Source organism: Physella acuta, unplaced genomic scaffold (genome assembly GCF_028476545.2).
Source record: "Physella acuta isolate Inbredline_101_S28 unplaced genomic scaffold, ASM2847654v3 ptg000289l, whole genome shotgun sequence".
NCBI lineage: Eukaryota > Metazoa > Mollusca > Gastropoda > Physidae > Physella > Physella acuta.
In genome coordinates, this window is record NW_026731808.1 from 350861 (window position 1) to 370730 (window position 19870).

At 40.7% G+C, this 19870-nt stretch overlaps 1 protein-coding gene across 2 annotated transcripts; it reads left to right on the forward strand.

The window, feature by feature from the left end:
- The first annotated feature begins 13466 nt into the window (after positions 1-13466).
- LOC131939685 (uncharacterized) lies at positions 13467-19320 on the forward strand. 2 transcript variants are annotated; one of them, XM_059298147.1, is made up of 4 exons: positions 13467-13712; positions 15330-15416; positions 16601-16736; positions 18890-19320. In XM_059298147.1, exons 1-4 carry the CDS (start codon positions 13694-13696, stop codon positions 19119-19121), a joined length of 474 nt encoding a protein of 157 aa, XP_059154130.1. In that variant the 5' UTR covers positions 13467-13693; the 3' UTR covers positions 19122-19320. The 2 variants fall into 2 exon arrangements, with proteins under 2 accessions (XP_059154130.1, XP_059154131.1); XM_059298148.1 differs by lacking the exon at positions 15330-15416.
- Positions 19321-19870: the final 550 nt, after the last annotated feature.

Consider the following 19870-nt stretch of genomic DNA (forward strand, 5'->3'; position numbering starts at 1 on the left):
AGACATCATCTCTATATGGCCATACATTCTCTGACCTGAGGCGTATGTGGGTTCTTCCTGGTGCGCTCTACTGTCCACCTCAAAACTCAGAACATCCCCCCCCCACCCCTACAATTTCTGTGACAGACAAAAACCCCTTAAAAGCGTCTATCAGTCTTTCTCAAAGCATCACTGCCATTAACCATCAAATCAATACGCCTTTCTCGAACTACTTTTTTCCCCCCATCTCTCTTTCTCTCTGTTTGCTAAAGGCACTAAACTTTATCAGAAAACTTTGCTTTTTCCGACCTTTGGAAAATTCGATACATTACCGTATTCATACAATTAGGGATATCACATTCTGGCACATGGCTGTGATTTACTCAACGCTGTAAGGTAATCCTGCTATTTTTGTGGTGTAACTAAATGTGGTAGTAAAAAGTGCACGTTAGTTGAGCACAGGTATTGGCTCATGGAAGATTGGGTTAAAATGTGGGTTATGACCCCTGAGGTGGGTTATGGAAAAGTGGGTTATGACGCCATGCGTGGGTTTTAAAAATGTTTGCGTGTTCTGATTCATCCTATATGGGAAGTAGAACCATGAAAGATATATTCGTTGTGACATTTTGGTATCAGTTTGCTGCACACACTATGTCTCTATGACACTTCAGTCATTTTATTGTGTTAGTCTTTTTTCTTCTGCAGACATTTGCTTGTTTGGCAATTCAGGTTTTTATTACGTGGTTCTCTGCTTATTTATGCTGCAGATGTTTTGTCTATGGACATTTATTTATTTTTTCTGGTCGTGTAATTTTCGAATATTGTTTTATCATAAAACTAGTAACAGTGCTCTGTCATTCTTCATGATTATCGATTTGTAGGTCAAATGCAACACAAATTCGCGTCTGTTCTCCCAAAAATATAAAACAGCCGTATTATAAATCAAATATGATATACCTTGCTAAAAATAATCTGAGCTGCTAAAATAGAATTTTAAATTAATGTGATACTGAAACTAGATCTTATGTTATATTACTGCTTTACTTTTTATTTTTATTTCTATATTTTTACTTTCTCGTATATACGTAGTATAGAGAAAGTATTGTAATCGTGCAAAAAAAAAAAATCGAGATTTTTACAAATCTCGACGTTTTACACCTCACTAATACGGAAAAACATAATTTTGCAATCTTGTCCGTATGTCTGTGTGTGTGTGTGTCTGTGTGTCTGTGTGTCTGTGTGTGTGTCCGTGTGTAAACACGATAACTTGAGTACCGTTACAGCTAGGTTGATGAAATTTCATATATAAGTATTATATCAAAATCGTAGATCCGTATCAACTTTTGAGCGATTTCCGACAACCGGAAGTGGTACTTTTTCTACTTTGAATTTTTCAAAAGCCTATAACTTGAGTACTATTTCAGATAGATAAATGAAATTTCACATGTAAGTAAAAGATCTAATTCTCTACCTTCTGTTAAATTTTGAATAATTTCCGTTGACCGGAAGTAGTAATTTACGCTACTTCCGATTTCTCAAAAAACTAATGTAAATTTTAAAAGTACTAATAATATTGCGCACTATTACGCGCTTTTTTATTTCACGTTCACTTGGTGTGCAATTAATTTGTCTACGAGATTTTATTCTATTTTTAAAACTTTAAGTATTTAAAATGGATTAAAAATCATGTCTATAGCCCGAGTTCCCATCCCCTGTTATTTTATATAAAAATATTCGAGAAAGTTTAGGGGAGATCACTCCCGGTTTATTTATGTTTAATTTGATACGAGTAAAAAAATAATGACGAAGGGAAACATTTTTTTTTGAGACAGTGAAGGAGTGGAGACGTGTGGGAGGACTGAGTTCTGATGTACCATTTAAGCGCTGGGGGTGGGGGTGGCATTGTAGTGGCTACAAGTAGTCTCCCCCCCCCCCCCCCCAAGGATGTCTACCACCTCCCCCTGAACGAAATAGAATTATTTTAATTATATAGATAATATGTACATTTACCAAAGTGCCCCACCCCCCCCACCCGGGAAAGTTTACCCCCCCCCTAAACCTCGTAGAAAAAGTCTGAAAGAAACAACACTACTCATAATTTGGGGGTGGGGCCATTAACACCTTCTAGTTGTGGGGTAGGGGCCACACACATCACATAATTGTAAGATAGGGGCCAGTAGCATCACATAATTGTGGGGTAGGGGCCAGTAGCAGCATATATTTGTGGGGTGGGGGCACTAGCATCACATAATTGTGGTGTGGGGTTTTTACTCTACTTTGGTGTTTATTGAAAGGGCAAGTGTATATTTGAAGCCGAACTGTTTTTAATTTGTTGTTTCCCCGTTGACCGTTTTAAGTTCTGTAATTCGATAACGCCGCGTATTCAGATAAGCTCGGAAAGATAAAAGCAGGTCTGAAAATAGAAATATAAACAATGCATTGTGGGCGTGGATTGTAACTAGTATTATCGACTTGTATTTAGAAGTTAGTTTTGTCGGTAACATCAGCGACTTGTGTTTAAACTTTTGTAGTACAGCTAGTATCAGTCACCTGTAGTTATAATGTAGGTATGTTGCTAATAGCAATGACGTGTATCCATACTTTTGTACTACAACATATTACCAATCACTGGTATTTAATACTGTATAAAAATAGTCTGCATTTTACTATATAAGTCATTACGATGTAAGAAATACTAACATCTCATTATTATTAATTAGCTTAATTATTATTAATTAGCTTAATTAGGGGGGAGGAGGGTGGATCCCCCCCCCACCCCGAAGAAAGTCTACCGCCCCCCCACACCCCCCCCCCCCGAACGAAATGGAAATAAATATTTTAAATGGAAATTTATAAAGAAAATATATACTTTTAATAGTGTCCGCCCCCCACCCCCCGGAAATTTTAGTCCTTCCCCCCTCCCCGAAAATTTCAAGAGCCCCCCCCCCCCCCCCACCAGAGAAAAAAGTCTGGAAGAAACGCTGAACTATATAAGTCAAATGCGCTTAGTGCGAATCTATAATAACGAGAAAAATGGCCCGTTGAGGAAGGGTACAACGGGCGCTAGGCTGATAGTGCTGTCTCTTTTCTCTAAACTAAAACCAACCCACCCCCACACACCACCCCCACCCCACCCCCCACCCCCACACACCACCCCCATCCCCACCCCCCACCACCCCCACCCCCACCCCTCACCCCCACACACCACCCCCTCCACACACCGCCCCCCACCCCCCCCCCCAAAAAAAACATGTCTACCGTCCCATTCAACGAAATATAATTATATACTTTTTCCAGTGTCCGCCCCCTCCCAGAAAATTCTACCCCCGCCCCCGAAAATTTCAAGTACCCCCAACCCCTCTCCGGGGAGGAAAAAGTCTGAAAGAAACACTGAAACCAACCCACCCCCCCACACACCACCCCCCAACCCCCACACACCACCCCCCACCCCCCCACACCACCCCCCAACCCCCCCCCCCCCACACACCACCCCCCCCCCCCACCCCTCCACCAACCCCCACCCCCAAAAAAAACATGTCTACCGTCCCATTCAACGAAATATAATTATATACTTTTTCCAGTGTCCGCCCCCTCCCAGAAAATTCTACCCCCGCCCCCGAAAATTTCAAGTACCCCCACCCCTCTCCGGGGAGGAAAAAGTCTGAAAGAAACACTGAAACCAACCCACCCCCCCACACACCACCCCCCCCACCCCCCACACACCACCACCCCACACCCCCCCCCCTCCACCCCCCCCCCCCCCCCCCCAAAAAAAAAACATGTCTACCGTCCCATTGCAAGAAAACCACTTTTTAGATTAGACACATTAATTAGGCGGTAATTTTATTATAGAGTATCGATGAGGAAATTTCTTTTGAGTTGGGGAGGGGGGGGGGGGGCTCAGACGTTCTTACGCGGGGGGTGGGGCTTCGCCCCTACCCGAAGAATTGTATGCAAGAAACTCTTCACGCAAACCATTTAGATTAGACAACATTTCCTTTTTTTCGATGTTTACGCGAGAATCAATGACGTCATTACATTACTGTGTGCACTCTCTGGTTTGAGATTATGTTCTACTCTACGCTAAATGTGTCGACGTCATATTTCGTTTTTCGAATTACTGTGCATGTTTTTAAATTGCTTGTGTTTTCTCTAGAGCGTTCTTGTCAGACAGAGCGTTCTTGTCAGACAGAGCGTTCTTGTCAGACAGACAGCGAATTAGCTTCGCTGTCTGTCTGACAAGAACGCTTTGTGTGTGGGGGGGTGGGGTGTGGGGGGGTGGAGGGGGTGTGTGGGGGGGTGGGTTGGTTTTAGTTTAGAGAAAAGAGACAGCACTATCAGCCTAGCGCCCGTTGTACCCTTCCTCAACGGGCCATTTTTCTCGTTAATATATAATTCTACATCGGCTTGTCAAGAGCATTCGTGTAATGTTGCTGGCTTCATTCTAGTAAATACATATTTAGCCAGTCACTACCATCAGAACTTTCTATTACACGTTTAGCCAATGTCGTTAGCATTAAAATCTATCACATTCACATCTAGCGGTGACAGGACAAATTATCTCAGGACAAATGATCTCAGGACAAATGATCTCAGGACAAATGACTCAGGGCAAATGATCACAGACAAAATATCCCAGGTATTTTGTCATTTGTCCCTGGTATCATTTGTCCCTGAGATCATTTGTCCGTGAGATATATTTTGTCTGAGATCATTTGTCCTGGAACCCATAAAGCAAGTGTAATGTCACTAGCATCATAATCTTTTAAATACACATTTTATCTATGAAATATCATTAATATTAGTATCTTACAAATACACATTTAATCTATGTAATCTAGATAGAATCAATATTGTAAAAAAAATATTTTTAAATGTAATTTCGTTAGCATAAGTATCTTACAATACACGCATAGCCTATGTAATGTCGTTAAGATCAGTATATCACAAAATTAAATACACATTTATTCAATGTAATCTCGCTAGAATCAATATTGTAAATAGATTTTTAGCCTATGTAATTTCGTTAGCATAAGTATCTTACAATACTCGCTTAGCCTAATGTCGTTAAGATCAGTATATTACAAATACACATGTAATCTATGTAATGTTACTAGCATTAGAAATGCAACCTACGAAGGAACAGCAAGGGCGAGCCAATCGATTTCTACTATACACAAACAAATGCGACTTTGATTATTCATTAGAAGAACGAGTTCTATTTTTAGTTACAAAAGACGATTGTCTTCCGGTGGTTGACCTTTGCTAATGATGATAAAATTGCTTGTTTTTACAGACGGCTTTAGTTAATCTTGCGACGGGTGTATGGGGGGTGGGGGTGACACATCGTATAATGAATGTGTGTGTGTGGGGGGGGGGGGGGGGAGGAGGGGGTTGGGAGATAGGCAGTGACGTAGCGAGGTCGGGTGTCACCCGGTGCGGCACTTAATGGTGTCACCCCCCAGAGGCGTAGTGACCCTTCCCGGGGACAAACTTTCAAGTTTTCGATTTGCACCCCCCCTACTCTCCCAAGTTTTTTATTTGCACCCCCCCCCCTCCTTTAAACTTTCGATTTGCACCCCCCCCCCCTCAAGTTTTTCTCTATATATTTTGCTCTTTTTTGCCTTGGTGTCACCCCCCTAAATGGTGTCACCCGATGCGGTCCGCACCCCCCGCCCCCCCCCCCTCGCTACGCCCCTGGAGATAGGTATGACGTATGTGAGTGGGTTGTAGGGGAGGTATGGTGAATGTAGTGAGGGGGGGGAGATGAGTATGATGAATGTGAAGGGACACGTGAAGTGAAGGCGGGGGTGGGGGGGTATGATGATTATGGTGAGAGGGAGAGATGGGTACGATGGGTTTTTTTGTGGGGGGGGGGGGAGTTGGGTACGATGAATATGGAGGGATATGTTAAAGGAATGTAGTGAGGGGGGAGGAGTCGGGGAGGAGGGGGAATGACGACATACTTCTATTTGCACCCCCCACTCAAGTTTTTCTCTATATATTTTGATATTTTTTGCCTTGGTGTCACCCCCACCATCTAAATAGTGTCACCCGGTGAGGTCCGCATCCCCGCACCCCCTCGCTACACCCGTGGTTGTCAGTATTGTAAAAATTTCAGTTTATAAAAAAAAATTCTAAAATTAAAAAAAAATAAGTAAGTTATTTTAGTGTTGCAGTAAATCTCGTCAATGAGTAATGTTAGAAGTTATCTGATAGTGTGAGAAAATCTCAACAGGTTTTTAAAGCGATGAAGAAGACCTTGTAAAAAAATGTAACTTAACCACGTGTGACCTTTGCGTGACGACACGATAGAGGCGCGCCCACCTGGGATAAAGATTATGCTTAAGGGCTACTTATCTATACGCGCATGCTGGGATTTTATTATAACATAAACATTTGGATTGAGCGGAGAGTTTATGTTAAAAATGTGCTTTCTTGAAACTACGTATGTGAACTGTGGTGAAAAATATTTCTCTTGAAAAATTGATTAGGCTATTTTTTCTTTCTAATAGAAACTATTACTAACTGAATGTATAGATAAAGCGTCTGTAATTAAGGCAATTTAAAAAAAAATATAATAGTGTGCTGTATTGGATACAATGTACTTGGTATCTTGAAATATGTGCACCCAAGTATCTATAATCTCATTGTGTTTAATTTACAGGAAAGATAATGTTTCGAGTTAAATGGATACAATGTACTTAGTATAAACAGTACATTGACGATGTAATGTGCATCTTGAAATATGTGCACCGAAGTATCTTTAATCTGATTGTGTTTAATTTACAGGAAACATAATGTTTCGAGTTAAAATTCGAATCTGTTTTGACTTAATGTGTATGTGTATGCTCGACTGTGCTTACTTTTAATATGAGGTTGTACAAATAAGATTTTCACTGTGCAAAATTCATAAACGAAATCTTGGATTATAATATTTTCGAGAGAAATATTCAAGAAGCGTTCACAGGAATATACAAGCGATTCAAGATGTCTATGATGACAAGGGCGACCACTGGACTCGGGCGAAAAACTCGCCGGAAATCCGGCGGCAACGCCTACCGTTTCGGCACCCGCTACCACCAGCACCACTACTACGTGCACCGGGACCCGAAGAACCGGCGCGCCTCGGCGCCCATTCTGACGCCCCACTACCCCCGCTTCGTGCGGGTCCCCAGCCCCATCAGCCGCAGCGCCGAGACGGTGGCCCTCCCAATCCCCAGCCCGTCCTCCCAGGCCAGCCCCAGCAAGAGCGTCAGCTTCAGCACGGAGGTGGAGGAGGTTCTCATCCCGCGGCCGGACAGCCTGTCGGTCCATGCGTCGGTGGGTGTGTGACTGTTGTCAATGCTTTTGGCCGCATGTTGTCTTGCCTGCCTGCCTGCCTGCCTGCCTTGATGCCGGTCCTTTGCTCACCTCAGAGCGTGTGTCCGCTCACTGGATGTTCACAGGACCAAGGTATCACTAGCCCTAATCCTGTCTAATCCTGTCTTATCCTGTCTGTAGCCCTAATTCTGTCTTATCCTGTCTTATCCTGTCTTTATCCCTAATCCTGTCTTATCCTGTCTTTATCCCTAATTCTGTCTTATCCTGTCTGTAGCCCTAATCCTGTCTTATCCTGTCTGTAGCCCTAATTCTGTCTTATCCTGTCTTATCCTGTCTTTATCCCTAATCCTGTCTTATCCTGTCTTTATCCCTAATTCTGTCTTATCCTGTCTGTAGCCCTAATCCTGTCTTATCCTGTCTGTAGCCCTAATTCTGTCTTATCCTGTCTTATCCTGTCTTTATCCCTAATCCTGTCTTATCCTGTCTTTATCCCTAATCCTGTCTTATCCTGTCTATAGCCCTAATCCTGTCTTATCCTGTCTTTATCCCTAATCCTGTCTTATACTGTCTGTATCCCTAATCCTGTCTTATCCTGTCTGTATCCCTAATCCTGTCTTATCCTGTCTGTAGCCCTAATCCTGTCTTATCCTGTCTGTAGCCCTAATCCTGTCTTATCCTGTCTGTATCCCTAATCCTGTCTTATCCTGTCTGTATCCCTAATCCTGTCTTATCCTGTCTGTATCCCTAATCCTGTCTTATCCTGTCTGTAGCCCTAATCCTGTCTTATCCTGTCTGTAGCCCTAATCCTGTCTTATCCTGTCTGTATCCCTAATCCTGTCTTATCCTGTCTGTATTCCTAATCCTGTCTTATCCTGTATCCCTTATCCTAATGCTATTTGTATCCCTAAGCCGTACGCTTTCTCAATACCTAAACATTATCCTGTATGTATCGCTAACTCTTAAACTGAAGGTATCACTTGCCCTAATCCTATCTTATCCTGTATCCCTAATCCTAATGCTATTTGTATCCCTAAGCCGTACGCTTTCTCAATACCTAAACATTATCCTGTATGTATCGCTAACTCTTAAACTGAAGGTCACTAGCCCTAATCCTCTCTTATCCTGTATCCCTAATCCTTATGCTATTAGTATCCCTAAGCCGTACGCTTTCTCAATCCCTAAACATTATCCTGTATGTATCGCTAACTCTTTAAAGTCGTTGTGTCCCTGGTACACATTCTGTCTGTATCCCTAAACATTATCCTGTCTATATCCCTAAATATTCTACTCTTAGTATCCCTACTTATCCCACTCTCAATATCCTTAATTATACCACTCTCAATATCCCTAATTAAACCACTCTCAATATCCCTAAATATACCACTCTCAATATCCCTAATTATACCACTCTCAATATCCCTAATTATCCCACTCTCAATATCCCTAAATATTTCGCTCTCTGTATTTCTAACCATTCTGTATCCTTACCCCTCTCATTAACTTTACCCTAAACCAATATCCACTCTCCATAATTTGTAACATTTCTCCTTTCGTTAACTTTACCTTTAACTTTTCCTTGCTACCTCATAATGTTAAAAATTTCTCATACCATTTAAATTTAAGCTTACACAATTAAAAAAAAAAGAACTACAATAAATTCCAACTACATTCTAATTAAAATTAACAATTTATTTCCTTATGACAAAAACACGACCCGGAGACCACTGGACAAAATAATATTTACATAATTTTCTTTTCAGAAAAACTTAGACATGTGTATAATAGAGTATAGAGTAAATATATATTCAGACATTTAAGAAAGACGTTACGCAAACATATTGATAGCAACATGGGACATAACTCGACAAGCAAACAGAGCTATTAGAGATAGTGCAGACATTATATAACACAAAGGGAATGGGATAGAAGATTATAGTTTTTATATAATGTTATATTATTAGAAATGGTGGTCGAGATCCTAGTTATGTAATACTTTGAGCTTTATTAAATAGTTTCAAGGATTTGTTTATCAAGCCCTATCAATCTCACGCAGGATTTCCGTATATAATTTGAAAGCAAGTTATAAGCGTATTTAATTGGTAACAGGTATTGCGATTATCATGATCTTAACTTCTATTTAATTGTTCTGTACGTGGTGATGGTGGTGGTGGGGGTGAGGTAGCTTCTGGATCAGTTATATAATACGGTGGATGGTGGTCTATCAAAATGTTATAAAATATGTGGGTTATTAAAAAATAACATATTATTTGTGTCATATAATTTGTGCAAGATCTTGTTAGAGAAACAAAAGTTAAAAAAAAAAAAAAACTTCCTCTTTAGACCAAGCGATCCATTGGGCAGATGAAGTAGAGTTTATATGTTTCTTGACCTCGGCATATGAAGGGATGGTGTTGTCATCAATATGCACAGCCGCCTTTACTTTCCCTAACACTAGTTAGGTACCCATCAGAGCTTGGTGGACTCATGGACGTTATACTAACTTGAACACAGATTCGAACTCGAGACTTTCGGGTTAACAGTCTAGCGCTCTACCGCTATGACTCGCCGTTCCATATTAGAGAAATGGGTAGAAGGTCAACTTTTTTAAAAAATTATTATTTTAAAGTATATGACAGTACAATTACATTGTCGGTAATATCTAATATTTGGATTAATTTACTGGTCCTTAATTTTTAAAATCTAAAACTAAATACCCCCATCCCGCTTGTAAGTTCAAATCTCTGATGAGCCTACACCTACACAGAATGTCAACAGCACTTTGGTTTGCCCTAATGAAATCTATCTGCTGTGAGAGTACACAGGGCGTGCCATTGATTAACTTTACCTGATGTAGCTTTAGGATCAAAGTGGCCAAATTAGTGAACACCAGCCGCTCACGTTGTCTTGTAATGGTTCGCCTGTTCACTCACCATCGTGTGATGTCCTTTATTTTAGACGAACCATTGTCGCAATGTGCCTTTGTCTTATATGGTTCTACATATGGTAATATATGGTTCTTATAATGGTTCTACTATTCGATCACCACCGTGTGATGTCCTTTATTTTAGGTGAATCATTATCGCAATGTGCCTTTGTCTTGTATGGTTCTACATTATGGTTCTATATGGTTCTTATAATGGTTCTACTATTCGCTCACCATCGTGTGATGTCCTTTATTTTAGGTGAATCATTATCGCAATGTGCCTTTGTCTTATATGTCGCGACTGGACTATATTTTCGACGTAATGTTCATTTGACGTAATCTGCCTTTGTCACTATATTTTGTCTCCAGAGGCGTAGCGAGGGGGGCGGGGGGGGGGGGGGACATATGTCCCCGGGCGCCGACCTTAGGGGGCGCCAAAATGGGTTGGAGAAATAAATTGAAAGCTTGAGGGGGGGTGCCGGGAAGGGTCGCTACACCTCTGTTTGTCTCATTCCTTCGTTATTTTGTACGTTCTGCTCAATGATTATTGTAACACAGCCTTTCATTCGATGTTGCGTTCCATGAATGTCATTTAAGAGTGAAACTTTTATTTATTGTATTTCCTGAACAACATACACTTTCATTTGTTGTAAATGTTATAAAAAATTACATTATCATTATGTCATAAAAATATGTTTCAATCGTTTTACATCATAAAAACAATTACACATACAATCTTCATAAATATGTGCACACTCTATTGTATTCTAAATATATTTTGTCATCAAAGCACGCTTACATTTTTTTTTTACATTTGCCTAGTAGTGTTTTGATTTGAATGAATACATTTGAAGACTTCTAAAATAAGGTATAAAGAAAACAATTGAGACGTATCCTAAATTAATTATTTGATTGGAGTGCAGAAATGTGCAAACACTGACCTTAACGACACGACAACAACTTGAGTCAGAAAAACTAATCTCCGGCTAATTTAAAAAAACAAAAACTTACTGTCCCTAGCTGGTCAAGGCAACTTGTTTTCATGAATTCATGTTTAGCAATGGATTCTATTTGCTCCCTTTCTCTCTGTCTGTTTCTCTCTCAGTGTTTTTTTCCAGACTTTTTTCTCCGGTGGGGGGGGGGGGGGCACTTGAAATATTCCGGGGGGGGGGGGGGGGCGGACACTGTTAAAAGTATATATTTTCTATATAAATTCCATATCGTTTGGAGGGGGCAGGCGGTAGAAGAGATGCCTGGGAGAAACTATGTTCTCTCTTGCTTTCTTTATATCTTAACCTATACGTGTCATATTTCTCTCTCTCTCCATCTGTTAACTAAGCTCTCTTTCTACATAGCAAGGTCTCTCTCTCTCTCCCTACTTTTTCATACATCTCACATCACTCCATTCCTCTGCCCCTGCCTCTAGCTTCTCTTTATCTCTCCAACCTCTCTTTCCCTATCTCTAACTACTTCTCCATACCTCTTACTTCTCTCTCTCTATTCCTCCCTATCTCTAACTTTTCTCTTTCCCTCCAACCTCTCTGTCCCTATTTCTATCTACCTCTCACCTCTCTCTCTCTACTTCTATTTACATCTCACTGCTCTCACTCTCCTTATCTCTATCACCTCTCTCTCCCTATTTCTCCCAACCTCTCACCTCTCTTTCCCCCCTCTCTCTACCTGTCCCTACTTCTCAACCCTATCTCCCTACCTATCACCTCTCCCACCTGTCTGTCTCTCTCTCCCACCCCTTCCTCCCTCCCTCTCACCCCCCCCCCCCACCCACCTGTCCCCACCTCCCAGTTAACCCCGCTCACACCAGAGCTCTGACCTACTCCCTCAATCCGTCCTTATCGATTTTTCTAAATGATAGACACCACAAATAGCTGTTCGCTTTCAGCTGTTCTGTTGTTACTATTTTAAGCCTCCGTTAATTGGGAGAGCTTCTTAAATCAACCAATCAACCATGCTTCTATTTATGTTGTGTGTCGTGTTTTTTTTTTCATTTTGTTTGTCGCTAAATATCAGGACTTTATTTCTATGAAATAATATAAACGAATTACGTAATGGTATGCTATTTTATTAAGGATTCTTATTGTTCATGCAGTTATTCTTTCAAACCTGACGACCCCTGTAACAGGTGAAGTAGATTTCACCTGTTTCTTTGACATCAGCATTTGAAGGGATAGTGAGGTCAGCAGTTTACACAGACGCATTTACTTTCCCTAACGCGAATCAGGTACCCATCAGAGCTGAGTGGACTCAGTGACGTCATAAAGAATAGAGGCTTGGAACCGAACGCTCTACCATCTGACCAAGCGTTAACCATCCGACCACGCCGTCCCGTTTAAAAATTTTAAATTATTTTCTACATCATTGTGTGGGTTGAACGTACAATTTTTTAAATAAAATAATATACGTTTCATTGGGTAACGTGCTTTGTACAAATTCTTAATTACCCGAAAAATTTCCTATTTATTTTAACCAATAATTTGGGCTCCCACGTATCTAACTATGAGCGTAAATACAATAGCCTACTATTTCAAGTGTTTGTTATATTGACACGAAAGTAACCAATGTATACCAATATATGTTTTGCTGCTACATACTACAAGGGAAGCAAATCTGGTACCTAGTAACATAAAATCACTTAAAAATTGATTCCTAAGTTTGCTTCGAATTCTGAATAAACGTGTGTTCTGTTGTATTTTGCTGACAATGCTTATTGTTATCATAACTATAAGAGGATAACCCAACTTTTAAAAACAATTTTATATTTTACACGGTTAGTTCCCCTTTCAAGTTTTAAACCAGTTTCACGGAAAAAATGTATAATTATTTCGATAATTAAACTGTAAATTTTCAACGACAAAAAATATATCAGTTTTGAATTTTTCTTACAAATATTTAATCTGATGAAGATCCTATGTTGAAACGTTATTTATCACGCTTGTTAATTATTATATTTTTCCCACTTCGTTTTGTATACTCAAGAATAATATTTCCTTTGTAATTTCTATATCTTCTGACAACTATTTTAATGTCGATGCATTTTTTATTGTCTTTGTTTTAAAAAACAGTTTATTCTAACACTACACATTAAAAATAAATTATTTAATTTTTCCCTTTCGAAGTTTTATTATTTAAGTATCATTTGTGATCAATGTATAATATAATCGCGAAAATGCGCACCACTTTTTTACGTCCCAGTTCAGCACCGGTGCCTAGTTGCCATAGAACTCTAGTTAGGCGGGACCATCTCGAACGTGAAGTAAACAAACCTAGGGAAGGAAAATTTTATTTTTTTGTAAATATAATGGCCGGCTGAATCCCATAAACACTCAAAGGTCTATGGTCTCACGGCATTAAAGAAGAACTGATTTAGCATCCAGGGATTGGCGTGGTCCTGCATAGTGTCTCCTCTTTTCGAATTCTCCAGAACAAAACAGAATCGTGTTTTAAAACAAAATGTCGCAAAATACTTCAGGTAATGTTTTTAAAAAAAAGGTTTTGCGTTCTTGAAGAATGATTTTCAATTGGTAAATTTATTATGGGAAATTTATTGAAAGAGGGGTGGAGTGGTTGAATAGTAGAGCGTTTGACTGCCAAACCGAACGTCTCAAGTTCGTATCTCGGACTCGAGTTCTTACGACTTAACTGAGTTCACCCAGCTCTGATGGGTACCTGATCTAGAGTGGTAGCAATGTTGAGGGTTGAGGTTTCAGTTCATAAACAATGAAGGCACGTGGAATTATGTATGTGCGTATTAGCCTTCATGGACTACCCCCCCCCCCCCCACTGCCTTTGGTGGAATCGTAGATCACGCAGCTTTAACCTTAGCTTCTAGGAGGAAATTAGTGAGTGCTTATCCAGTGTTTCTTCCAGGCATTTCTTCGGGGTGGGTGGGGGGATAAGGAGGGAGTTCCCCCCGAAGAAAGTCTACCGCCCCCCCCCCCCCCCGCCCCCGAACGAAATGGAATTTATATAGAAAATATATACATTTAACAGTGTCCGCCCCCCCCCCCCTCCAAAAAATTTCAAGTGGCCCCCCCCCCCCCCGGGAGAAAAAAAATCTGGAAGAAACACTTTTTTTATCGGTTTAGGATTTGGGACCAATGTTACGATTACTATTGGGGCAAGAATGTAGTTAATCTTAATACTAGAATCAGAGGCGTAGCGATGGGGGGGGGGGGTGGGGGGGGGGAACATACGTCCCCGGGCGCTGACCTTAGGGGGTGCCAAAATGGGTAGAAAAAAGTAATCGAAAGTTTGAAGGGGGGGGGGTGCAAATCAAAAGTTTGAGGGGGGGGGGGGGGCTGGAAATCGAAAGTTTGAGAGGCGGGTGCAATCGAAAGTTTGTCCCCGGGCGCCGGGAAGGGTCGCTACGCCTCTGACTAGAATTACAAATATTCGGGCAGGAACATCAATCAATTTGCGTCCTGGATACAAAATGAAGCTGTAAACGATGCCTTAAGTTAAGCAGCTTTTGTTCTTATAGTTCAATTACCATCCGAAACTGAAGCCTTTTAGCTTTCTGATTTTTGTGTCATGTTTTGTAACAACTGGTTCCTTATTTAACTTAGCGTCACTGGTTACGTTTCAGAAATAGTTCTATTTTCGAAAAAGCAGTTATTTTGAAAATAAATGAAGTAGAGTTCAACTTTTCCTCTCATCAAGACATGCAGAAATTTTTAAAATTTGGTCAGCACCATCCACGGTAGACTTAACTTTCGCCGATACTAGCCACACACAGAGGCGTAGCGAGAGGGGGGGACATATGTCCCCGGGCGCCGACCATAGGGGGCGCCAAAATGGGTTGGAAAAACAAATTGAAAGCTTGAACGGGGGTGCAAATCGAAAGTCTGAGGGGGGAGGGGGGTGAAAATCGAAAGTTTGTCCCCGGGCGCCGGGAATGGTCGCTACGCCTCTGGCCACACATCAATCACTTGTAGAAATATTATAATATGAATGACATACGAACACGATCTTTCGGTATAGTAACTAAGTGTTCTACCACTAGATCTGTCGACTTCCACTCTCACGTAGCTTACATCACATGACCCTACCATGTGACTATGTGAGTGTATTTTTGTCTTGCATGCAGATAAGTCCGGGGCCAAAGGAGCGCATGGAGGGAACACCGCTGAGCTGGACATTACCGGAGACCTGGCCCACTTCATAACGCTATTTGGTAGGCTTTTGGGAGATGGTACATTTCATAACGTTCTGTGGTAGGCTTTTGGGAGATGGTACATTTTATAACTCTCTGTGGTAGGCTTTTGGGAGATGGTACATTTAATGTGGCATTTGGGAGTTGGTTTAATTTATGTAGCATTTGGAAGCTGGAACAATTCATGATATGTTGCACTTTTTTCTAATAAGGCGCTCTTAATGTTTTTTTTTCCGGAAGTGGCATTCCTAATGTGGCAATTTTTTGGGGAAACAACACTATTAATGTGGCGTGTTTCATTTAAATATACAGTTATTCAAGCTAGTGAAAAAAAAATGCCCCCCTCCCACCCCAGTTGGACAGAATGTTGCATTTTTAACAGAAACTGCCCCTTTACAGTTTTCATTGATGTTGAAAACCAGTTAAATCAGTGTGTAAAGCCCTGTAGTCGTTTATTAACTTTAAATGTGTAGAATTGATTACCCCAACTTAAAAAAATATTTTCTACCCCTTTTTACGCCCTCTATGGGCTGGAGTCCGGGGCGGCCGCCCCACCCACCCTCCTAACTACGCCACTGGGGGGGGGGCTTTTTTTTCGCCAACTTGAAAAAGTTAATAACGAAGTTGCAAAATCGATAGTTTATCTTGAGCACCGGAATAGATCGCTACGCCACTGTAGCTAAGCTATGGGGCATTAATGAACATCAAGTCTTTAGCAGCATTAACCACCCTCCACCCTCCTAACTACGCCACTGGGGGGGGGGGCTTTTTTTTCGCCAACTTGAAAAACTTAATGACGAAGGTGCAACGATAGTTTATCTCTAGCACCGGGATAGGTCGCTACGCATCTGTAGCTCATGTGTAGCATTAAGGAGCATCAAGTCTTTAGCAGCATCAGGGGCGTAGCGAGGGGAGGGGGGGGTGCGGGGGTGCGGACCGCACCGGGTGACACCATTTAGGGGGTGACACCAAGGCAAAAAATAGCAAAATATATAGAGAAAAACTTGAGTGGGGGGTGCAACTCGAAAGTGAGGGGGGTGCAAATCGAAAACTTGAAAGTTTTGTCCCCGGGAAGGATCGCTACGCCTCTGGGGGGTGACACCATTAAGTGCCGCACCGGGTGACACCCGACCTCGCTACGCCACTGAGCAGCATTAACCAAGTGAAAGGTCACCAACACACTGCCACCCCCCTCTCTGTTTCAGCCCTGTTTATCTACGCCTATGCCCTGATCGGATGCTACATCTTCAAACCCTCATTCCTCCGTCAGCTCGCCTATATCTTTCAGTTCATCCGAATATTATTAACCTTCGGTATCTTGCTGCCCTGTATACTCCATTGGTCAGTATTGTATTTTTTGGTATTTTGTTGTTCTGTTAATCGAGTTGGTCAGAATTGTATATTTAACCTTTGGTATTTTGTTATTCTGTATATTGAGTTGGTCAGAATTGTATATTTAACTATTGGTATTTTATTTTGTATATTGCGTTGGTCATAGTTATATTTTTAACTATTTTGGTATCTTGTTATTCTGTATATAGAGTTAGTTAGAATTGTATAAGGGGTCGGCGTGGTTGAGTCGGTAACAGCTCATGGATGCTAAACCGAAAAGTCTCGAGTTCGAAGTCTCGGGTAGATGATGCTCCTTAGCTGGGGACAGCCACTCTTCTAGGAGAGACAACTCCAAAATCAAACAACTGCTGCCTTGTAGTTTGTTCTTGGTTGGACAAAGGCTATGGAAGCAAATCCAAAAAAAAAAAGCAGGCTGAAATCGGATTCAATGGCCTCAATGGCGCATAACCAGTTGACACGTATACTTAATTATGTTAGATGGGATCCCTTTCAACACTAAAATTAAGAACGAAGAAGAAGAAGAATTGCATATTTTTGAAACATTTCTTTTAATTTGAACCTATATAATCACATATTTAATTATTGTTTTAAATTATAAGTCGCGACTAATCCCCCATGTCACTGTTACAATAACTTAAGTTAGTGGGTCGTTTATAAACGACGTCACACTGGATGAGACACCAGAGTTTTGAGACAATGTGGAATTAAAGGGGTGGGTTCAGAAAGTGTAACAACACATTTCTGCTTTTTCAAAACTAGCGTTGGAAATTGATTTTTAGCAGGTTTTTTTCCCCGCATGTTTACTTTGATAGAAATTGATTAATGTACTCAATATTGACCGAGCTCAGTCAATATTTAGAAAGGATTCACTGTTATAAAAAAATGAAAACTGCAATTTTTGCACTGTTACCAGAAAAGATATCAACGGGACAATTATTTTTTTTTCAAACTGTCGTGACATTAATTCTCAACCTCTTTCTCCAGGCAAGCTACCTAAATGTTGCAGGAATCACCAGCAAAATTATTTTTCAAACATCTTAATTCCCGTACTTAAAATCTGACGTGACATTAATTCTCGGCCTTTATCTTCAGTCAAGTCACTTAAATGTTCCAGGAATCTCAAACACACATTTTATTTTTAACTTCTTAATTCCCGTACTTAAAATTATAACGTGACTTGAAGTCTTGGCCTATGTCTCTACCCAATATATTTACAGTGCAATATTATACATAAAACACTTGTACATAAAACTCGTGTACATAAGACTCGTGTACAAAAATCTCTGACGTGACATTAAATCTCGGCCTTTATTTCCAGTCAATATAACCTCCAGCACAAATTTCTTAAAACTTCTTCCTTGTACGTAGAACATATTTCTCGTACATAAAACTCGTATACATAAAATTCTCGTACATCAAACCCTTGTACACAAAACTTTTGTGAATAGAACTCATGTACATAAAACCACTTGTACCTAAGGCTCTTATACAAAAACTCTTGTGCATAAAACTCTTGTTCATACAACTCTTGTCCATAAAAACTCATATAATTATCTTACAAAAAACTCTTGTACACAAACCCATGTACACAAAACCCATGTACATAAAACCCCTTTATACAAAACCCCTGTACACAAAACCCCTGTACACAAAACCCCTGTACACAAAACCCCTGTACACAAAACCCATGTACACAAAACCCATGTACACAAAACCCCTGTACACAAAACCCTTGTACACAAAACCCCTGTACACAAAACCCATGTACACAAAACCCCTGTACACAAAACCCCTGTACACAAAACCCCTGTACACAAAACCCATGTACACAAAACCCCTGTACACAAAACCCCTGTACACAAAACCCCTGTACACAAAACCCCTGTACACAAAACCCATGTACGCAAAACCCCTGTACACAAAACCCATGTACACAAAACCCCTGTACACAAAACCCCTGTACACAAAACCCCTGTACACAAAACCCATGTACACAAAACCGATGTACACAAAACCCATGTACACAAAACCCCCGTACACCAAACCCCTGTACACAAAACCCCCGTACGTCAAACCCCCGTACATAAAACCCTTGTACACACACTTCTGACACGACATTAAACCTCCGCCCCTCTCTCCAGGCAAGCCACCTTCATGTTCCCAGAAATCACCAGCACGGAGTTCCCCTTCGTGGTCATCGCGTTCCTGATCCTCAACATCTTCACGGCCGTCGTCGTTCGCATGCTCCTCGACTACGCGTGGGTCTGCTACTCCTGTGGGGCCTACGACACGGGCAAGTTTAAGCGAGACGCCAACTTTGTCCGGGGGTGGAGATGGAGTTGGTACCCGAAACCTTCCAAAAAACGCTGTTAATTATTTGAACAGACGTGAGGTCCCGCGAATTCCTTTGCCACTAGCTAAAACGTGATCAGTAATTGTGGAAATAAACTGGTAATGCGGACTTTTAATGTTTTGAAAAAAAACAACATCAAATAATGATTAGTCAAAAGAAATTAGCATGAAACAGCCGAGACTCACGTTTATAAAAATGAATCTATAAATAAAATGATTGCCTAACTATAAATCTGTTAATTATATTCAACTACTTATTTCTGTTGTTAAATTTATTAATGCATTTTTTACATTTTTATAGTTCGTTGATTTTATTTTACTGTCGCTGTTTTTTTTTCAACCGTCGTTACTTTTATTTCTGTATAGCCATAAAATAAATGATAATAATCTCATTGTGTAAAAATGTAGGTGAGCGCTCTAATACAATGTAAAAATGGGACGACGTGGTTGGATTGTAGAGCGGAAGTCTGATAACCCGAAAGGCTCCAGTTCGGATATCCAGATTCGAGTTCGTCGGTTGTCCTTGAGTCTATTAAACTATGATGGGTACTTGACTCACGTTAGTGAAAACTAAAACGGCTGGGCATAGGACCGATGACACTATTCAGAGGTCATTGAACTATTTGAACTCTGTCCCGATTGTCTTTAGCCCTGAAGGAAAACATTACGAAGGTCAAAAAGATACAAACATAACAGAAGAGAACTTCTTGGATAATTTTTTACCTAATAAACGTAGCATGTTTTTTTTCAATATTTCTTCGTCTTAACAA

What these genes read in the sequence shown, in the direction of transcription:
- LOC131939685 (XM_059298147.1), top strand. An exon ending in CCACTTCATAACGCTATTTG is followed by an intron (nt 15,417 to 16,600) that starts GTAGGCTTTTGG and finishes TCTCTGTTTCAG; the next exon opens with CCCTGTTTATCTACGCCTAT. An exon ending in CTGCCCTGTATACTCCATTG is followed by an intron (nt 16,737 to 18,889) that starts GTCAGTATTGTA and finishes CCCTCTCTCCAG; the next exon opens with GCAAGCCACCTTCATGTTCC.